General features: G+C 33.8%; 2 protein-coding genes across 9 annotated transcripts; both read right to left on the bottom strand.

Annotated features, from left to right (window-relative positions):
• Positions 1 to 441: 441 nt before the first annotated feature.
• Positions 442 to 2,956, bottom strand: LOC100265528 (small ribosomal subunit protein uS12). The gene is made up of 4 exons (XM_002284827.5): positions 2,823 to 2,956; positions 1,162 to 1,317; positions 947 to 1,073; positions 442 to 837 (listed from the first exon to the last, which is right to left on the bottom strand). The coding sequence occupies exons 1-4, from the start codon at positions 2,825 to 2,827 to the stop codon at positions 697 to 699; spliced, it is 429 nt and encodes a 142-aa protein (XP_002284863.1). The 5' UTR covers positions 2,828 to 2,956; the 3' UTR covers positions 442 to 696.
• An 800-nt stretch (positions 2,957 to 3,756) lies between these two features.
• Positions 3,757 to 11,067, bottom strand: LOC100267374 (interactor of constitutive active ROPs 3). 8 transcript variants are annotated; one of them, XM_010652812.3, is made up of 5 exons: positions 10,831 to 11,067; positions 8,826 to 8,932; positions 6,832 to 7,003; positions 4,153 to 5,854; positions 3,757 to 4,062 (listed from the first exon to the last, which is right to left on the bottom strand). In XM_010652812.3, exons 2-4 carry the CDS (start codon positions 8,843 to 8,845, stop codon positions 4,169 to 4,171), a joined length of 1,878 nt encoding a protein of 625 aa, XP_010651114.1. In that variant the 5' UTR covers positions 8,846 to 8,932; positions 10,831 to 11,067; the 3' UTR covers positions 3,757 to 4,062; positions 4,153 to 4,168. The 8 variants fall into 8 exon arrangements, with proteins under 8 accessions (XP_010651114.1, XP_010651109.1, XP_002282027.2 ...); XM_010652807.3 differs by having other exon boundaries at positions 6,832 to 7,006; positions 10,831 to 11,066; XM_002281991.5 differs by having other exon boundaries at positions 4,153 to 5,848; positions 6,832 to 7,006; positions 10,831 to 11,066.
• Positions 11,068 to 15,350: the final 4,283 nt, after the last annotated feature.

Below are 15,350 nucleotides of genomic sequence, written 5' to 3'. Positions count from 1 at the left end.
ACATCATTTTGGAAGCCAAGGAAAAAGTTCATTTGAACCGTTCGGTTCGTTACAAACTGATTGAACCGATCTGTCCATCGGTTCTGACGGTTCAAAGGCTGGTCAGTTCAAAGGGATGAACTGAACCGAACTGGTGACTGGTCAACGGTCAGACCGATCGGACCATCCGGTCCGGTCCGGTTTAAAAATTGCAACTTTAGGGAAATTGTTTGAGCATGGAGAATCTAATATCAATAATCACATGTATTAGTTCCTCCCCCCTCAACAACCCACCAAACCCAATCACCCCCAGAGAAATTTGCAGGTGTTTCAGGAAGGATGATGCTATTTGCACCACCATTTTTGCCATGGCAGGTGAAAGTGAAAATTCGCAATAGAATAAATGATAAATAATGAAATGTATTTTCCTACCTTCCACCACATCTATGAGCAGAGGAGACATGAAATTGAACCCAAAATATACTCATTCAGAAATCTAAAGACACAATATAGAAATTACTAAGAGTTCACAGTATAATATATGGATCCATGTGGGGAGAAAAAGGACGGTTTTGAATTTGATCTCATAAGAACAGCAAGTGAAAAGGTTACCCCATGAAACAAAATGTCCAACAAAAGGGGAAAAAACTTCCAACAAAATTGCCACTTCCCTCGAGTGTTGGAAACTTGAGGCCAGAGAAAATTATTTTAAGGACTTTAGGACCTTGGCTTCTCCTTCTTCTCTTTGAAGAGAGCCAAAAGAGACACACCGGATACCTTCACAACCTTGAATCTGACACCGGGAATATCTCCAACAGCATGCCCCTTACGACCAAATCCTGCTATCAGCACCTCATCCTACAAAGCAACCAGATGAAGTGTAAGAAAACAAACATCTGGAAGAGTTTAGGGAATTGAAAAACCTAGAGGTATCAGTAAACCTTTTTTTCCCCTTGAAAATACTTACATTTTCTTCAATATAATTTAAGCAACCATCATTTGGTACAAAGGCAGCAATCTTCTTCCCATTCTTAATCAGCTGAACACGAGCACATTTTCTAATAGCAGAGTTTGGCTGTTTTGCCTCTATACCACTGTAGAATTCAGCCAGACAAACAACATTGTTATGTCTTGTGATATTTAAAGGAACAAAAGCAAAAGCATGGATGGATTTTGCCTCACATTTTCTCAAGAACAATGCCCTTTGCATGGGAGGACCCAGCAAATGGTTTCTTCCATTCATTGCCAAGGTTGGACTTCTTATATGCCTTGTCAGCCCACCTTTGCCTTATACGGTGGGACTTCAGCTTGCGACCAGCTCCCATTCCACGTGTCTTCCTGGACAAAATTTCCCAGCATATTACAAATTCGTTCACTTATAATGGAAAAGGTAATGCATAAATTTAAGAAAGGTCTCTATCTATTTGCTGTTAAAAAAATGAATTTTAAGCAAGAAAATTGATAGTTCAAAGTGAAGAATATATGACCCCTGATGAAATTTAGATTTGAGAATTAACAGCAAGTATGGTTTGTACTTAAGGAGGGTCCAGAGATAATGTCAGATATAAATACCAGAAAAAAGTAATTTTCAATGCAGAAGTCCAGAAATGCAATTAATCAAAAGTCATTTGTAATGCACAATTCCAAATATGCAATTAATCAAACTAGAACATAGGGAAAAAATAAAGGGACACTGTTGGCTGCTTCACCGGGAGCTTCAAAATGGTCAGTTCCTATAAGGTCATAAATCAATTTCTTTTTGCCTTTTCTCATCATTGCAGAAGTTGGAAAGTTATTTGAGAAATATTATAAGCTTGTCAACAGTTTCTCATTGCCAATAACTTCATAATTCCTTTTTTTTTTTTTTGGATAGATCCAAGAACTTCATAATTCTACAATCAAATCATTACAACATGCGGTACCTTCATATTACATGAATAAGTACCTGAGTAACAACTCAGAACAGAATAATCCCGGAATCACCAGCCATACAAAGACTACCCCAAAGAGCTTAGAAGGTCCCATGAACAGGAAAATTCGTGTAATTTACAATCTATCCATTAGTATGGTTCTCCCCAGCTAATAGCAAATAACCTGTGCAGATAAGCATTCAATTGCACCACCAAAGCCAATCCCATATATCAAAGCTGCTAAAAAAAGAAGTACCTACCCATGACTAGTGTGCATAAGCATGTCTTACGAAGTCCCGAAATCATAATACATGTGAATTCGCATATGACTGCTCTCAACTGAATTTCCACAGCTACTTTCCTAGCCATACCAGCTAACCCACCTCAAAAGTGATCCATCTAGAATCTTGGGTTTCAGCCATTTGATTTGTTCATTTATATTTTCATCCATTGTCCCCCCTTTGATTTTCCCCGGAAAAAGTGAGGCTCTGTTTAGATCTTAGAAAGATAGACAAAAATGGAAAACTCTTAAAACAGTTTGAGGAACGAATTTCAGCATTTTCCATTCTATCGAAACAAAGCCTAGAAATTCTCTACATTCTCGCCAAGAAATTCTAATTTTCATACTGCTCAGAGCTACATTCCACTAATTTACCGGGTGACTCTCTTTCTCTTTCTTTCGAATTTATTTTCATTCATATAGCAAGAAAACCTCAACCTCACATCAAAACCTATAAAGAGTTTCTCTTTCATCTTTCGATACCGAAGAAAAGAAAAGGCAAGCAATAAAAGTTAGCAAACTTTGATTTCAATCGTAAAACTTTAACAAGAAGTAAATTCTAAAAGGCCGAGAATCCCTAAATTTCTAGACGTCGACATAAGAAGACTTGAACGTATGATCCAAGGAAATGCGAGAAATTCGAAAGTTGTTACCCCATGTTTGCAGGCCGTGCGAAGACGAAGATGAAGAAGAATAGAGTAGAAGGCTGCACCGCGGGAGCTCCAGCGTCAGTGAAACCCTAACGTGATGCCAGAGTTTTAAAAGGTCCTAAGGGCCAAAGGCCCAAAACCATTAAATTTGAAAACCTTTGGATTGGGCCACATGATGGGCCGCTCTATTCTAATCCATTAAAGTTGAAAAACCTTGTTGATGCTTGAGTATATGACAAACTAATCATTTTTCTATTTTCATATAAGAAAAAAATCATAGAAAAAGAAAAAAGAAAGAATATAAGAATTTATATAAATATTGTACACCTTTGGCCTTTACAATTTAAAGAATAGACTAATAGTCATATTTCATACAAACATAACGTCCTCGTTTTAGCCCAATAAAATGTCCTCATTGGCCATGACTCATGTATAAAATTATAAATAATCTAACTTAACACATCCATAAAAATTCTATTTGATACCATCTATAATGTTTTTGTGTTTTCAAATATTTTTTAAAAGAGCTTTTATCCATACTATTTTATGTTTAGTTATTCTCCCATATATAAATATTTTTTAAAATAAACTCCAAAATACAAGTGAAAATAATTAAAATATATATTTTTTAAATATCTTATTTTCAAAACAATTTTCAAAAACCCATTTCAGGAACAGTTCACAATCAAATATGTTTTCATGCTATTTGTGTTTTCCAAAAAAAAAAAATTGTTCTACCATTCCTCACAATCAGATGGATAAGGGTAGCAGAATAGCAACATGCCACCTAATCCAGCCCGCATTCTTGGGCTGCATCCTTAGAATTCATCAACTCTTTCCCCATTTATCCAACAGATATGACAGAATTCAGAGCAATATTTTAAGGCATCCTGCAAGGTATGGAGACAGGGCCCAACTGCATTTACATAGCACAACAAAACTAACTTGCTTATGCAGAATTCATTCATGAACCGGCCTGAGAAACTAGTTCACAAGGAAACAGTATCTGAGAATCAACAGTGGTTGAAAAGCAAGTAAAAACAGTTAAATGTTATTACAATGGTAGTTGCCTCCACGGCCCTACGTATTTACTCAATGGTGCCTGATGGCCAGAAGGTTCTATTATACAACCAGACACACTGACCACTTACATACCATAATTAGAGCTTTGCAAATTGTATCCATTACCACCCCAAGTTTACTTTCAATGGTGAGAAGTAGATGTTTCCACCCACCAAGGTATCTGTCAAAAGATTAGAGGATGTGGTTAGTTCGAATTGGTGAAATAAATAGGTTAGAATAAAGCGATAATAGCAAGGAACACTGAACCTGCCTTCTTAATGGTGATCTTATTTATGTGGCTTCTTCCATAACACCCCAATCTTCTTTAGCACGTTCCCGTTTTTCTTCTTGGGTGATTCATCGTCCAAGTCTTCTGAGTAAGGTGAAGTGATCTTCCCAGTAATGTGATTATAGTTACTGTCCAGAGATCCTGTTTTCTCAGTCAACTTTCCATTGCTGCCTGCTGAAAGCATAGCTGCAGCAGCCTCTGCGGCCTTCCTCCACTGGTCCGATTGCACCTTGAGCTTCCTCAGCTCTGCTTCCATTTCAGAATTTGCCACCTGTGTTGCCTCTAGCTGTTCAGCCACCCGAGCTGCCCTCCTGCTACTCTTATCTGCCTCCTCCATCACATACCCCAGCTTCAAGAGAGCTTCTTGCTCTGCAGCTCTTGCTGCCTCTATTTCGGAAGCAATGCCATCACCAAATTTGCCCTTGTCCATTTCTCTTTTCTTCATTTCCAATTTCAGCGTCTCATTCTCGTCTACTACATACTGAAATTCTGTCTCCTTATCCATCAAATTTTCCTTCAGTTTTGCAACATCCTCCTTTGATTTCTTAAGCTCCCTTTCCAGTTCATATTCTCTCTGGCATGACAAGTTACTCTGAAGCTTCATCATCAGCCCCTCATTCTCCTCTGAAATACCCTGTAATTCAGTTTCCTTATCCATCAAGTTTGCCTTCAACTCTTCAATATCAGCCTTTGTTTTCTCTAGTTCCACCTGTAGTTCAGCCTGTCTCGAACTTGATGCAGACTTCACATGCTCTACATGCTCATAAGCACTTCTAATCTGGACTGTGCTCTGAACATGTTCTTCGTGGTATCTGATCTCAGCAGCATCCAGAGCAGATTTTAACTGTCCCACTTCAATTTTCAGAGAAGCAAGCTCTGCTTTGAGTTGATTCGACTCTTCTATTTCCTCATGTTCTGAAGCTTGCTGCTCATCAAGATTATCATTACCTGCATAATTTGGGGAACTGCTGCGAGCTTCAGTAAGATCTGTCTTAAGCTTGCTTACTAGTCCTTCTAGAAAGTTTACACGTGCTCTTGACTCATTTAACTCCAAAGAGATGGAGTTATAAGTCTCTGCGGCTTTAATACCATCTGTTCTGAGTGCCTCTATGGTACTTTTTGCAGTTTCCAATTGCAGAAGCGTTTCACTAGCCAGTGCTTGGGCCTGAGCCTCTGATTCTTTCGAATCCTTTAGCTGGTTTTTCATGTTCTCCACAAGAGAGAGGGTTTCTGCAAGGTTTTCTTTCAAGCTATGAAGCTCAGAGTCAGCTGATTCTGTATGCTTGGTCTGAGCAACCTGAGATTCAACTTTCATTTCAAGCTGGGATTTCAGCCGCTGAATCTCGCTCATGGCAGAGGCCAAGGCAGCTGAGTCAACAGAATGCTGCTTCTCGACAGCCCTGAGCTCTGACTCCCATGCTCGATCCCTTTCTTGTGAGATCTTTTGAAGCTCAATGACACGATCTTCCTCAGAAGCAGACAGCTCAAGAAGCTGCCTCTGGGACTCTTCAAGCTTTGATGACATGGCTGATAGCTGCTTCTTGGATTCCTCGGCATCTTGTTGAGCACTCCTTTTCCATGATTCAGAAGAACTCAACTGATCCTTTGCCTTCTTCAGATCCTCCTGAAGCTTAGAGATCTGAGATTCCAATTCGGTCACTTTGTTTGGGCGTTTTTTCTGGAGCTTGCAAGAAGAAAAATAAAGGTCTAAAAATTCTGAACTTCTTTCAACAGCAGACTTTATAAGTTATATCTACAGACACTTTCATTTGGTCATAGATTTAATTCAAAAACCAATGAAAAAAAAAAAACAGAAAAGAAAAATAACAGACAAAGGATGATTTGGACAACAAAAATAGATAAAGAACTTGACAAAAAAACTAAAATCCATGACTGTCAATTTGACCATCAAAAGATGGGATCAAAATGCCCCAAACCAGCAACTATCATTTGGTCCAGAAAATCAATGTGCCTGTATCCATGAAAATTATTTGAATAATCACTCTCTTAAAATAAGATTACAAAGCTGTATCTCTCCTTGCCTTTCTCAAAAACTGAAACCAAATGCAAGATATCTATAATGCAAACTTTAACTAGGTTTCAGGGCCCAGCCTAGTTTTTGTGATGTGCCTATCAAAAATCTAACAGAGACTCCTAGACATCAGTGATAATTCGATGAAAGTATCCATAACAATCCCACTTAACAGGGTATCACAGAAATGGACCAAGGAGATCTTCGGCACCATTATTAACAGTTCAGGCATTTGACACTCAAATATTTCTAGTTCAGATGGGTGTTTATCAAATCATCAAAACGTGATTTCATAGTATGGAAAATGAATTAAAAAGGCAACAGAAATTAATAAGAATACTACAACTAACGTTCCTCTTCCTAACATAAAATTGTCAAGAAGGAACAGGAAGCTCAAGAAAGAATCTTGCATAATATTATTTGTATTACTAGGGACCTTGAAATAATTAATGTATATTATAGTGAAACAATTTCCAGAGAGAACTTGTATGAGGCCAGTAATACACAAAAAAAAAAAAAATTTAACACTTGTGTGCTTTACATATTCTGAAGATTAATCCCAGAGGTTCTCAAACATTCTTTAAACTGAAAACAACAGGATGATAGATCAATTGTGTAAACTAAAGTACCTCAGACACTGGGCTTCTGGGTGACCTGCGCTCAATAACCTTAGGGCTTTTATCTTTTGGTGTTCTACTTGCTTGATTCGAAGAGGATGCAGAGTCAGACTCTAAGGAAGTTGTCTTGAGTTGGCGTACAGTTCGAGGAGAGATCTTTTGAGGTGCTCCTGAAGGACTACTTTTGCTACAAAAGTGAAATGTCAATAAGTCATAAATAGAAAACAAAGGAACAATCTTGAGTTCCAAACAAAATTCCATATTCTACAGTTTTGGCAACAGTAAACCTGAAGTCAAATCATGACATGACAGTTGATAGGCTCCATGTACCTTCTTATATTCTTTCACATTATGCATCAATTTAGATGTGCATCTGATGGACCACCTTTTGGATGCAGTACCAAATTGATCTTGTCACACAACAATATTCTCAACCTTAATGACAAGTTCAGATTTTTGTGATAGTGATTTACCAGAAATTACTTTAAAAAAATGGGAAATATTTGTAAAAAGATGAGTTAATAAAATAATAAATATAAATGAGAGGGAAGGCAATCATAGTCATAATTGAGATGTATATTTTTCATTTTGAATTTTTAGGAATAGTTAAGAAACTTAATATTTCACAAATGATTGAACTTGGCCCATAAAATTGGGCTTTATCTCCAAAAGGCCTTCCTGTTACCAGGAACTAGACAAGATTTCACAAACTACATAGAAATGGAAAAACTTGGTCCTTAGGTCACCTAAACCATAACTCTTGAGGATAACTTAAGTCCCACGAAATCCACCTTCTAACCTTATAGGTGGGAACTGTCAACTTTGCTGTTCTCGACTGAATAGAGATTAGATACTTCATGTCTAAGTTTGAACTTTTACTGGCAAAGAAGAAGAAGAAGCTTTTGGTATAAACTTTTTAAGAAAATAAAAGAAGAAAGAGTGTATTTTGGTCATTATTATTCAACAATTAAGAATTATGGTGAAACTATTCATAACTTGCACTTTTGACTAAATAAATTTTACCATTGAACATTAATAGAAATTTACATTTGAAATTCAATATACTCTAAAGAAAGTTCTGGTAGAATACCAAACTGAGTCAAAATTTCAGGGAATTTTGTAAAAATGCACCAAATGGCTAATATCATAACTTGTTCAAGAGGTGCACTGCTATTCACCTTCCCACTTAACACCCCATGTATACTCTAGTAGATGGCAACACTTCATTTACTTGCAAAAAGCGAAAGTATTATCGTTGCCCCATTATATACTACCAAGGCCAACTAATGGATATCCAACGCCTTGACATAGCAGAACCAAACTAGTAACACTGAAACTCTAGCAGATCATCATCAAATCCCACAAGAAAAAAAGAATATTTTAGAATTAGAGAACATAGAAACCTTTTCCATTCTCCAGAGAGTACAAAAAATCAGTAAAAGAAAGAGTTATGAAAAGATTATTCTGTCTAGACATGAAGCTTTTCATGTCCCCACTAGCACATAGCTCAGTAGTAAAAGCATGAGATATGAAAAGATATCCCTGCATAGCCCAGTAGGTCCAAGCGAAAGTGGGCAACACTAAATCTTTGTTAAAATTGCAAGTCAGACACTTACCATAGAATCTGGCCCTCAATTGTTGCTTGATGTTGTAAGTTTCATGGATTCATTAGCACGCATGATAAATGAATGGCAAACAAAAAGGAAATAATAAAAGAAGGAAGAGTCTTCACAATAAAATGAGTAAAGAATACTAACACTAATAACAACTGCCATCAATATCAAGCACAACTACAAAGTTATTTATTGCCTTCATTGAGACTGGCCCCCACAATTTCAATTGGACAATAGATAAAAATCTAAAGCTTAGCTTTGCATAGTACAAAAGAGAAACAACCAACCCTCAAATTGCCTCAAAGAACAAAACAATCCTTCCAATTTAACCAAGAAAATCGGACAAGCACCCCCAAAGAGAAAGAGAGCAATCATAAAAGCATTTCAAGTTACCTTGCTTTTGGAGTCTGCATAATTTAACTTCCTTTCTGGTCACAAAGTAAAAATTTGGTAATGAGTACGTAAGTTGCTCTAATTCAATGCTCCCTGACCCACAAGTCCTGCAACAATGCAGACAAATCACAAACCGATAAAGAAGCAAGCAAAGGAATCCAATGTGCGTGAACATAAAGATATAAATGTAGTCATGAAGGATAGGTGCTCCTTATCATCAAATATAAAGCCATAAATGCAAGAGAAATGCTAACCATCCACATTCACTAGCCAGTAGCTCAACTCTAGTTATGTAGAAGAATATTTGAAAACAAAATCACACAATAGGAAACTCATAAAATATGGAGGGACTCTAAATCCTAATCGGAGTAGTTGCACTAGAGTACTTCCAAAATGCTAAACAAGGACTACTCAAGTTATCTTCATCTCCACTCAGTACTTCATCCTCACGATCAAGGACCAATAGCTATATTTCCTGAAAGGACCCACAAAATCGGAGAGATTACACCCCATTGGGCTACTCCGATTTGTCCAGATTTTCCCATTTTATGCAGACAAGGTAAAAACACAAGTTTTAGTCTGCATCCAACCCCATCATGCAAAAATTTTGATGGTTGGGCCCTTTAATAGTCCACCCCAGCCAGACCACAGGAAGAGACCCTCACAGCTTACACAGCCCATGAGGAAAAAATGAAAAAAGAAAAAATAAAGGTTTGGTGACAAACCGGAAATTAGGTCAATTGGCTCGTCTAGGGGCACTCTCATAATTTTTTCAACGAGTAGAAACAATAGAAGAGCCATTTTTCTCTGTCATTCCCGCGAATTAAGGGCAATGACTATGACTGTGGGGGAGAAAATAATGATATACATAAAAAATAAAAATAAAACAGAAGATTCCCAGAAACGGCTCAAACCCTTCTGATTTTTCCTGCAGATCTCCAAAACATAACAGATCTGGAAAAATCAGAAACAGCGGACATCAAATATGACAAAAAAAATAAAGAAAGAGATATCAAGGCCAGAAAATGGACATAATGTGGATAGTGATAGATGTCCAAAAACATACAGAAAGAAGATATTTTTGGGGAAATTTTTCACAGGGAACTAATTTCAATCCAAATAATCAATCGGAGCACCAAGCCTGCAGTCTTCAGCACTTCAAATCTATAAGAACTTGTCCAAAAGAAACCCGAGTTCACCCAAAAAGAACTCCAGATTAGACATTCCCACGAGAGAAGAAGAGAGAGCTAACAGAGAGAAACCAAAAAATCAGTGACTATGAATCTACACAACACAAACCCACTTGAGGAAGCAATAATCAGAAAATCATACGGCTGAGTTTGGCTGCCGAGAAGTGGTGGGAAACGTGAAAAATCCGAACTCTCCTTTGTCGAGAAAGGTACAGAGAGGTTGAAGTTGAGGAAGCTGACATAAAACCCAAACTTTTTTTCTCCTATTTTTCCAACATTTTTCTCAGCAACTAAACGAAGCATTACCCATTTCATAGAAGAGCGAAACCCGAGGTCATTATTACAAATCCGCGGCCAAAGCACGGAAAAAGTTAGAAAACACTCCGGCTCTGTTTGGTTGCTGAGAAATAGTAGGAAAAAAATTAAAAAAAACCCAAACCCCCTGAGTCGATAAAAGTTGACAAAAGCAGCCGTTAGAACCCATATTTTCATTCTCCTCCTCTGTTTTCCTCAGCAACCAGAGGAAGCATTATCCATCCCAAGGAGATGGTAGAATAAAGTACATTACCATAAAACCACAAAAGCAAGTTAAAATCAGAGAACGATCCAGCCCTGTTTGGTCGCCGAGAATTACCAGGAAAAATCAAAAAGGAAAAACCCAGACCCCAGACCCTCTGAGAAAATGCACTAGGGTGTCGAAGCTGACGAAGCAACCGTTTACCCACATTTTTCAAGGCAACCAAAGGAAGCCTCGGCCCATTTTGCATTTAGAATAGAACAAAACAAGAGCAGCATTGCGGCCACTGTTTCCTTACCCCAGAAGAGAATTTTCAAATATAAAGCTTATATACAGCCAGGATTTGGAAATGGAAGCTGTTGTTCTTCTGGGTCTCGACGCAGCTCCCGAGGCTCTATATATCTTCGTTCTCTGGCGCTGATGGGAAGTGAGCACTGAGCAGTGACTAGTGAGAAGCAGATGTGAATACAAAATGGATCAAAACTGAAGAAGACAAGCAGCAACTGAGGCCGTGGAGCTTTGTCGTCTTACAGGCTCTCAGTAAATAAATCCTTTTAGAATACGTTTTTACGTCCGGATCCGATATTTTGCCCTTTGTTTCAATGATTCGTGAGGTCACAACACGTGAAATGGAAAAAATACGCCGCGGTTTTCATCAAACGGTGTCGTTTCTTTCTATTGGTATTCCTAGATAAATTAATGATCGTAAATTTTATTTTAGCTTCTAAATAAAACAAAAACCCAAAAAAAAATTCAAATTTTTGTTTATTATAAAAAATATTCATTTTTATAAAATAAAAAATATTTGAAATTATTTTTCTATAAAATTATCTAAAATAAATCAAGATATAGATAAAATTAAGGTATGGTTTTGTTTAAAAAGTGTTTTTAAAAATGATATTTAAAAATAATTTTTTTAAAATTATTTACTCATGTTTTATAAACGTGCTTAATATAATTCTTATGTTTTAAATATTTTTTTAAAAATAAATTTTATATTTAGTATTTTATTATTAATTATTTTTTATATTTATATAATTATTTTTAAAAACATTCTTTAGAAAGCACATATAAATATAAAATAATAGAAAACAAGATGTTATTTGAAAACACTTATGGTTTATTTAATAATTGTTCTCGACAATAGTTTTTTATTATCTATAATAAAAAATATATTTGATCATCAAAAATTATTTTTTAGGGTGTTTTTAGAATTTTTTTTTTAACCATTTCTAGTTGTTTTGTAATTGTTGTTTTAAAAAATAATTATACAAATATATAAAATGATTAAAAATAAAACACTAAATATAAAAAAAAACATAATTTTAAAATATTAAAAATATGTTAAAAACATTTTAATTTTCAAACAATCTTTTATAAAACATTATAAAATTATTTTTTAAAATTTTTTTTCATAATTATTTTAAAAAACAATTATCAAACAGACCCTTAATTTTCGTTGATGTTAAACATACTTCAAAAAAAAAAAAAAAGTTTTAAATAGCAGTTATCATACACGTCTAAATGTAAATTAAAACATTTTTTGGTAGGTATCTTAACATTTATGCAACCTTATTCTTATCATTTTTTGGTAGGTATCTTTTTGGTATTCTAATGGGGTCCAAACATCTCAATTTGAGTCAACAAATGTGAGTGGTTGGATGTTGGGTAACTTTTATTTGAAATATAGCTAAGTGGATTAGTGCGAAGGACATTATAAAATGTTTTAATAAAGCGAAAAACCTTTTAGGTATGGAAAAGTTGTAGCCATCGAAGATTAAAAAGTCAAACAAATTACAATGCGGAAGCAATGGGAACGACTAAAGCAAATAATACGGTGAGCGCCCAACCAAAATTGTACTTGTCTTATTTTTTTTCCTAATTGGCTGACATTGATTGTTCAACCCAAGTTAAGGTCTGTTTAAGCCAATTAAATCCAACAGTCCATCCTGAGCGTCGGACTCGGAACTTGGAAGTTAGCGCATGGGCCGGGCAAACTTCAAAACAGGCCTTCCGAGGGCCCACGCGGAAGGCCCATATCAATAGGGTCCAAACTTGGTGGGCTCGATCTGTTCCGCCTGTGCCTAACCAACCTTTTGGGTTGGTGTATTCACCAAGATAAGCTCAATTTTGAATTGAAAAATGAAAAAAATAAATAAATCCAAAAATATTAGAATTTGGTAGTCCAAAGTAGTTATTAAAACTCGAACCTCCACATTATTTATTTATTTATTTTTAATTGTGTTAATGATTATTTTATTTAAAATACAAAAAAAAATTATCATTTTTTAAATTATATTAGACTAAGAGATTTAGGCGGTGTTTGTTTTTTTACTTAATTCTAAATAAAACTTAATGCTTAATAGTGTTAAATATCAAGTTGTTTGTTTTCGTAATATTTTATTTCTATTAAGTATTAAAAAGTAAATAAAAATCAATATGTTATTTTTTGTATTTAAAAAAAACTACATATTTTAACTTTTTTTATTTAGTAAAAAATTTATAATAACTCATGAAAAAAATATAAAAACAAACAATCTAAATTCTGAAAACAAATTATTTTCAACAAAAAACCAAAAAAACAAACATGACCTTAGAATTTGAGGATTTTCTTATGTCAACTTAGAGGGTGTTTGTTTTTTTTAACTTTTTGTTGAAAATAATTTGATTTCATACTTTAGATTGTTTGTTTTTTTATTTTTTTCATGGCTTATTTTAAAATTTTTACTAAAAAAAGTCAAAATATATGATTTTTTCTAAATAAAAAAAATAACATGCTAATTTTTATTTTTATTTTACCTTTTAATGCTTAATATAAATAAAATATATAAAAACAAATAGTTTGATACTTAATACTATTAAGTATTAAAGTTCTATTTAAAATTAAGTAAAAAAACAAACACCACCTTAATTTAATCATTTTTCTAAACCCAATTTAGTCAAATTAGATTTAATTTAGTCAAGTTAATCAATAAAATAAAATGTCTTTCTAGCAAAATGAAAGATATATGATTTAATTATAATTTAACATTTTCCTTAAAAAAAATTATTTTGTATAGAATAATAAAATTATAATTATTATTATTAAAAAAAATAAACTCTGGTTTGGGGCCTAAGCTCTAGTTCAAAAAACTCAATTAAAACTAAAAATGGCCCACCCAAGTTTTCCCTAGCCTGTTATTTTGCCATTTGGGCTTTGATTTCTCATGTTACTTATCGTACCGGCCCACCTTCAGACCTCAAGTGGGCCGGGCTTGGGCCTGGCAGTTTATTATTCTCTGAATCAGCCCAACCCCAAGTTTGGAATGGAAGCTGGTAACTTTTTGTTAAAAAAATAGTAAACACATACGTTGCAAAGTTTTTTGTGTGGGAGAAGACGATAATTTTAAGAACAATGTCTGTAAGGGGAAAACTTAAAATAATATTATCGGGGCGCACTTAAGTCTAAAATATTTTTCATGCACTTTAAAGTTGTCTTTTTTTTCATCTTCTTTTAAGCTTAAAAATAAAGTTTTATTTCTTTTGGTAATTATTTTTCATAATAGTTTTTATTCTCTAAAAAATTAAATAAGGAATCATTTTTTACAACTAAAAAATATAAAACAGTTTTTTATTTTAAAAAACCGATATAATATTTTTTTTAGTTGATTTTATTTAAGTTTTTGAATGCTATTTAAAAATAATAATTAAAAATAAAATACTTTACCTATTTTAAAATATTAAAATATTAAAAAAAATTACTTAAAAACTATTTTAAGAAATATTTTTTAAAACGATTTAAAAGGAAAAAAAAAAAGCATATTGGAGCAGGAAAATAAGAGTCAGTGGGCATAGTGGAGAATTATTAAAAGAAAGGTGTGGCAGAAAGTATAAAATAGGTGGCTTGTCCCACATGACACAACTTTTCAAATAAATCATCACAAATTCATAATTATCTTCATTATTACTTTAAAGTTATAAATCTTTAGAAACATGAAGCAAATACAAAATAAATAAATAAATAAATTATTATCAAATACATTATATAGAATTAAAGATGGACACGTGGGCATGTGGGATTGAACACCCTGCCCACCCGAATGAAATTTGTCATGCACATTTTCAGGCAGACATAATCATATGTTACACCCTGTTTTTGTTTACAACAAAAGGCCAAATCAAAAAGGATTTTCCTTTTTTTCCTGATTCGTCCGACTTAAGACTTTAAAGAGCGCACGTTTAGTAACGTAAAATGTTAAATTCAACTCCTAATCCTTACAAAAGACGAAAAATGTCTGTAAAATCAAATCAATTTTAGGCAAACTTATGTTTATTATATTAGTGTCTTATAATAAATTTAGTGTAAAGAAATAATAAAATATATATTATTAAAATATAAATAAAATAAATAGTAAATTTTTATGTGACTCTTCCATTTCCTGTCCCTTCTTATCATTAAATATTGAGATCATAATAATAGGATGGCTTTGAAACAAATCATATATGTCAAACATGTACTATTTATTTATGCCTATTGTTATCTTTATCAAAAAATAAAATAAATAAATAAGTAAATGGAACGAGGTGGGTGTAACAAATTTTCAGATACGTCTTATGTATTTAATTCTTTATTATTTTTAATTTCAAAATCTTAAATTTGATTAACAATAAAAATAATTTATAAATGAGTAAATATTTATAATTTAGTTTTATAAAAAATAATATTTTACATTTGAAAAATAAAAAGAAAACTAAAATGCTTTTTTATTTAATATTATATATAAGGGGAATATGACGAGATAAGAGAAAGTCGTATTCGATAAATTGACCTTTATCTTA

This window comes from Vitis vinifera, chromosome 6, assembly GCF_030704535.1.
Source record: "Vitis vinifera cultivar Pinot Noir 40024 chromosome 6, ASM3070453v1".
NCBI lineage: Eukaryota > Viridiplantae > Streptophyta > Magnoliopsida > Vitales > Vitaceae > Vitis > Vitis vinifera.
The sequence above is the reverse complement of the archived record's forward strand: the minus strand, read 5'-3'. Positions and strand labels throughout refer to the sequence as shown.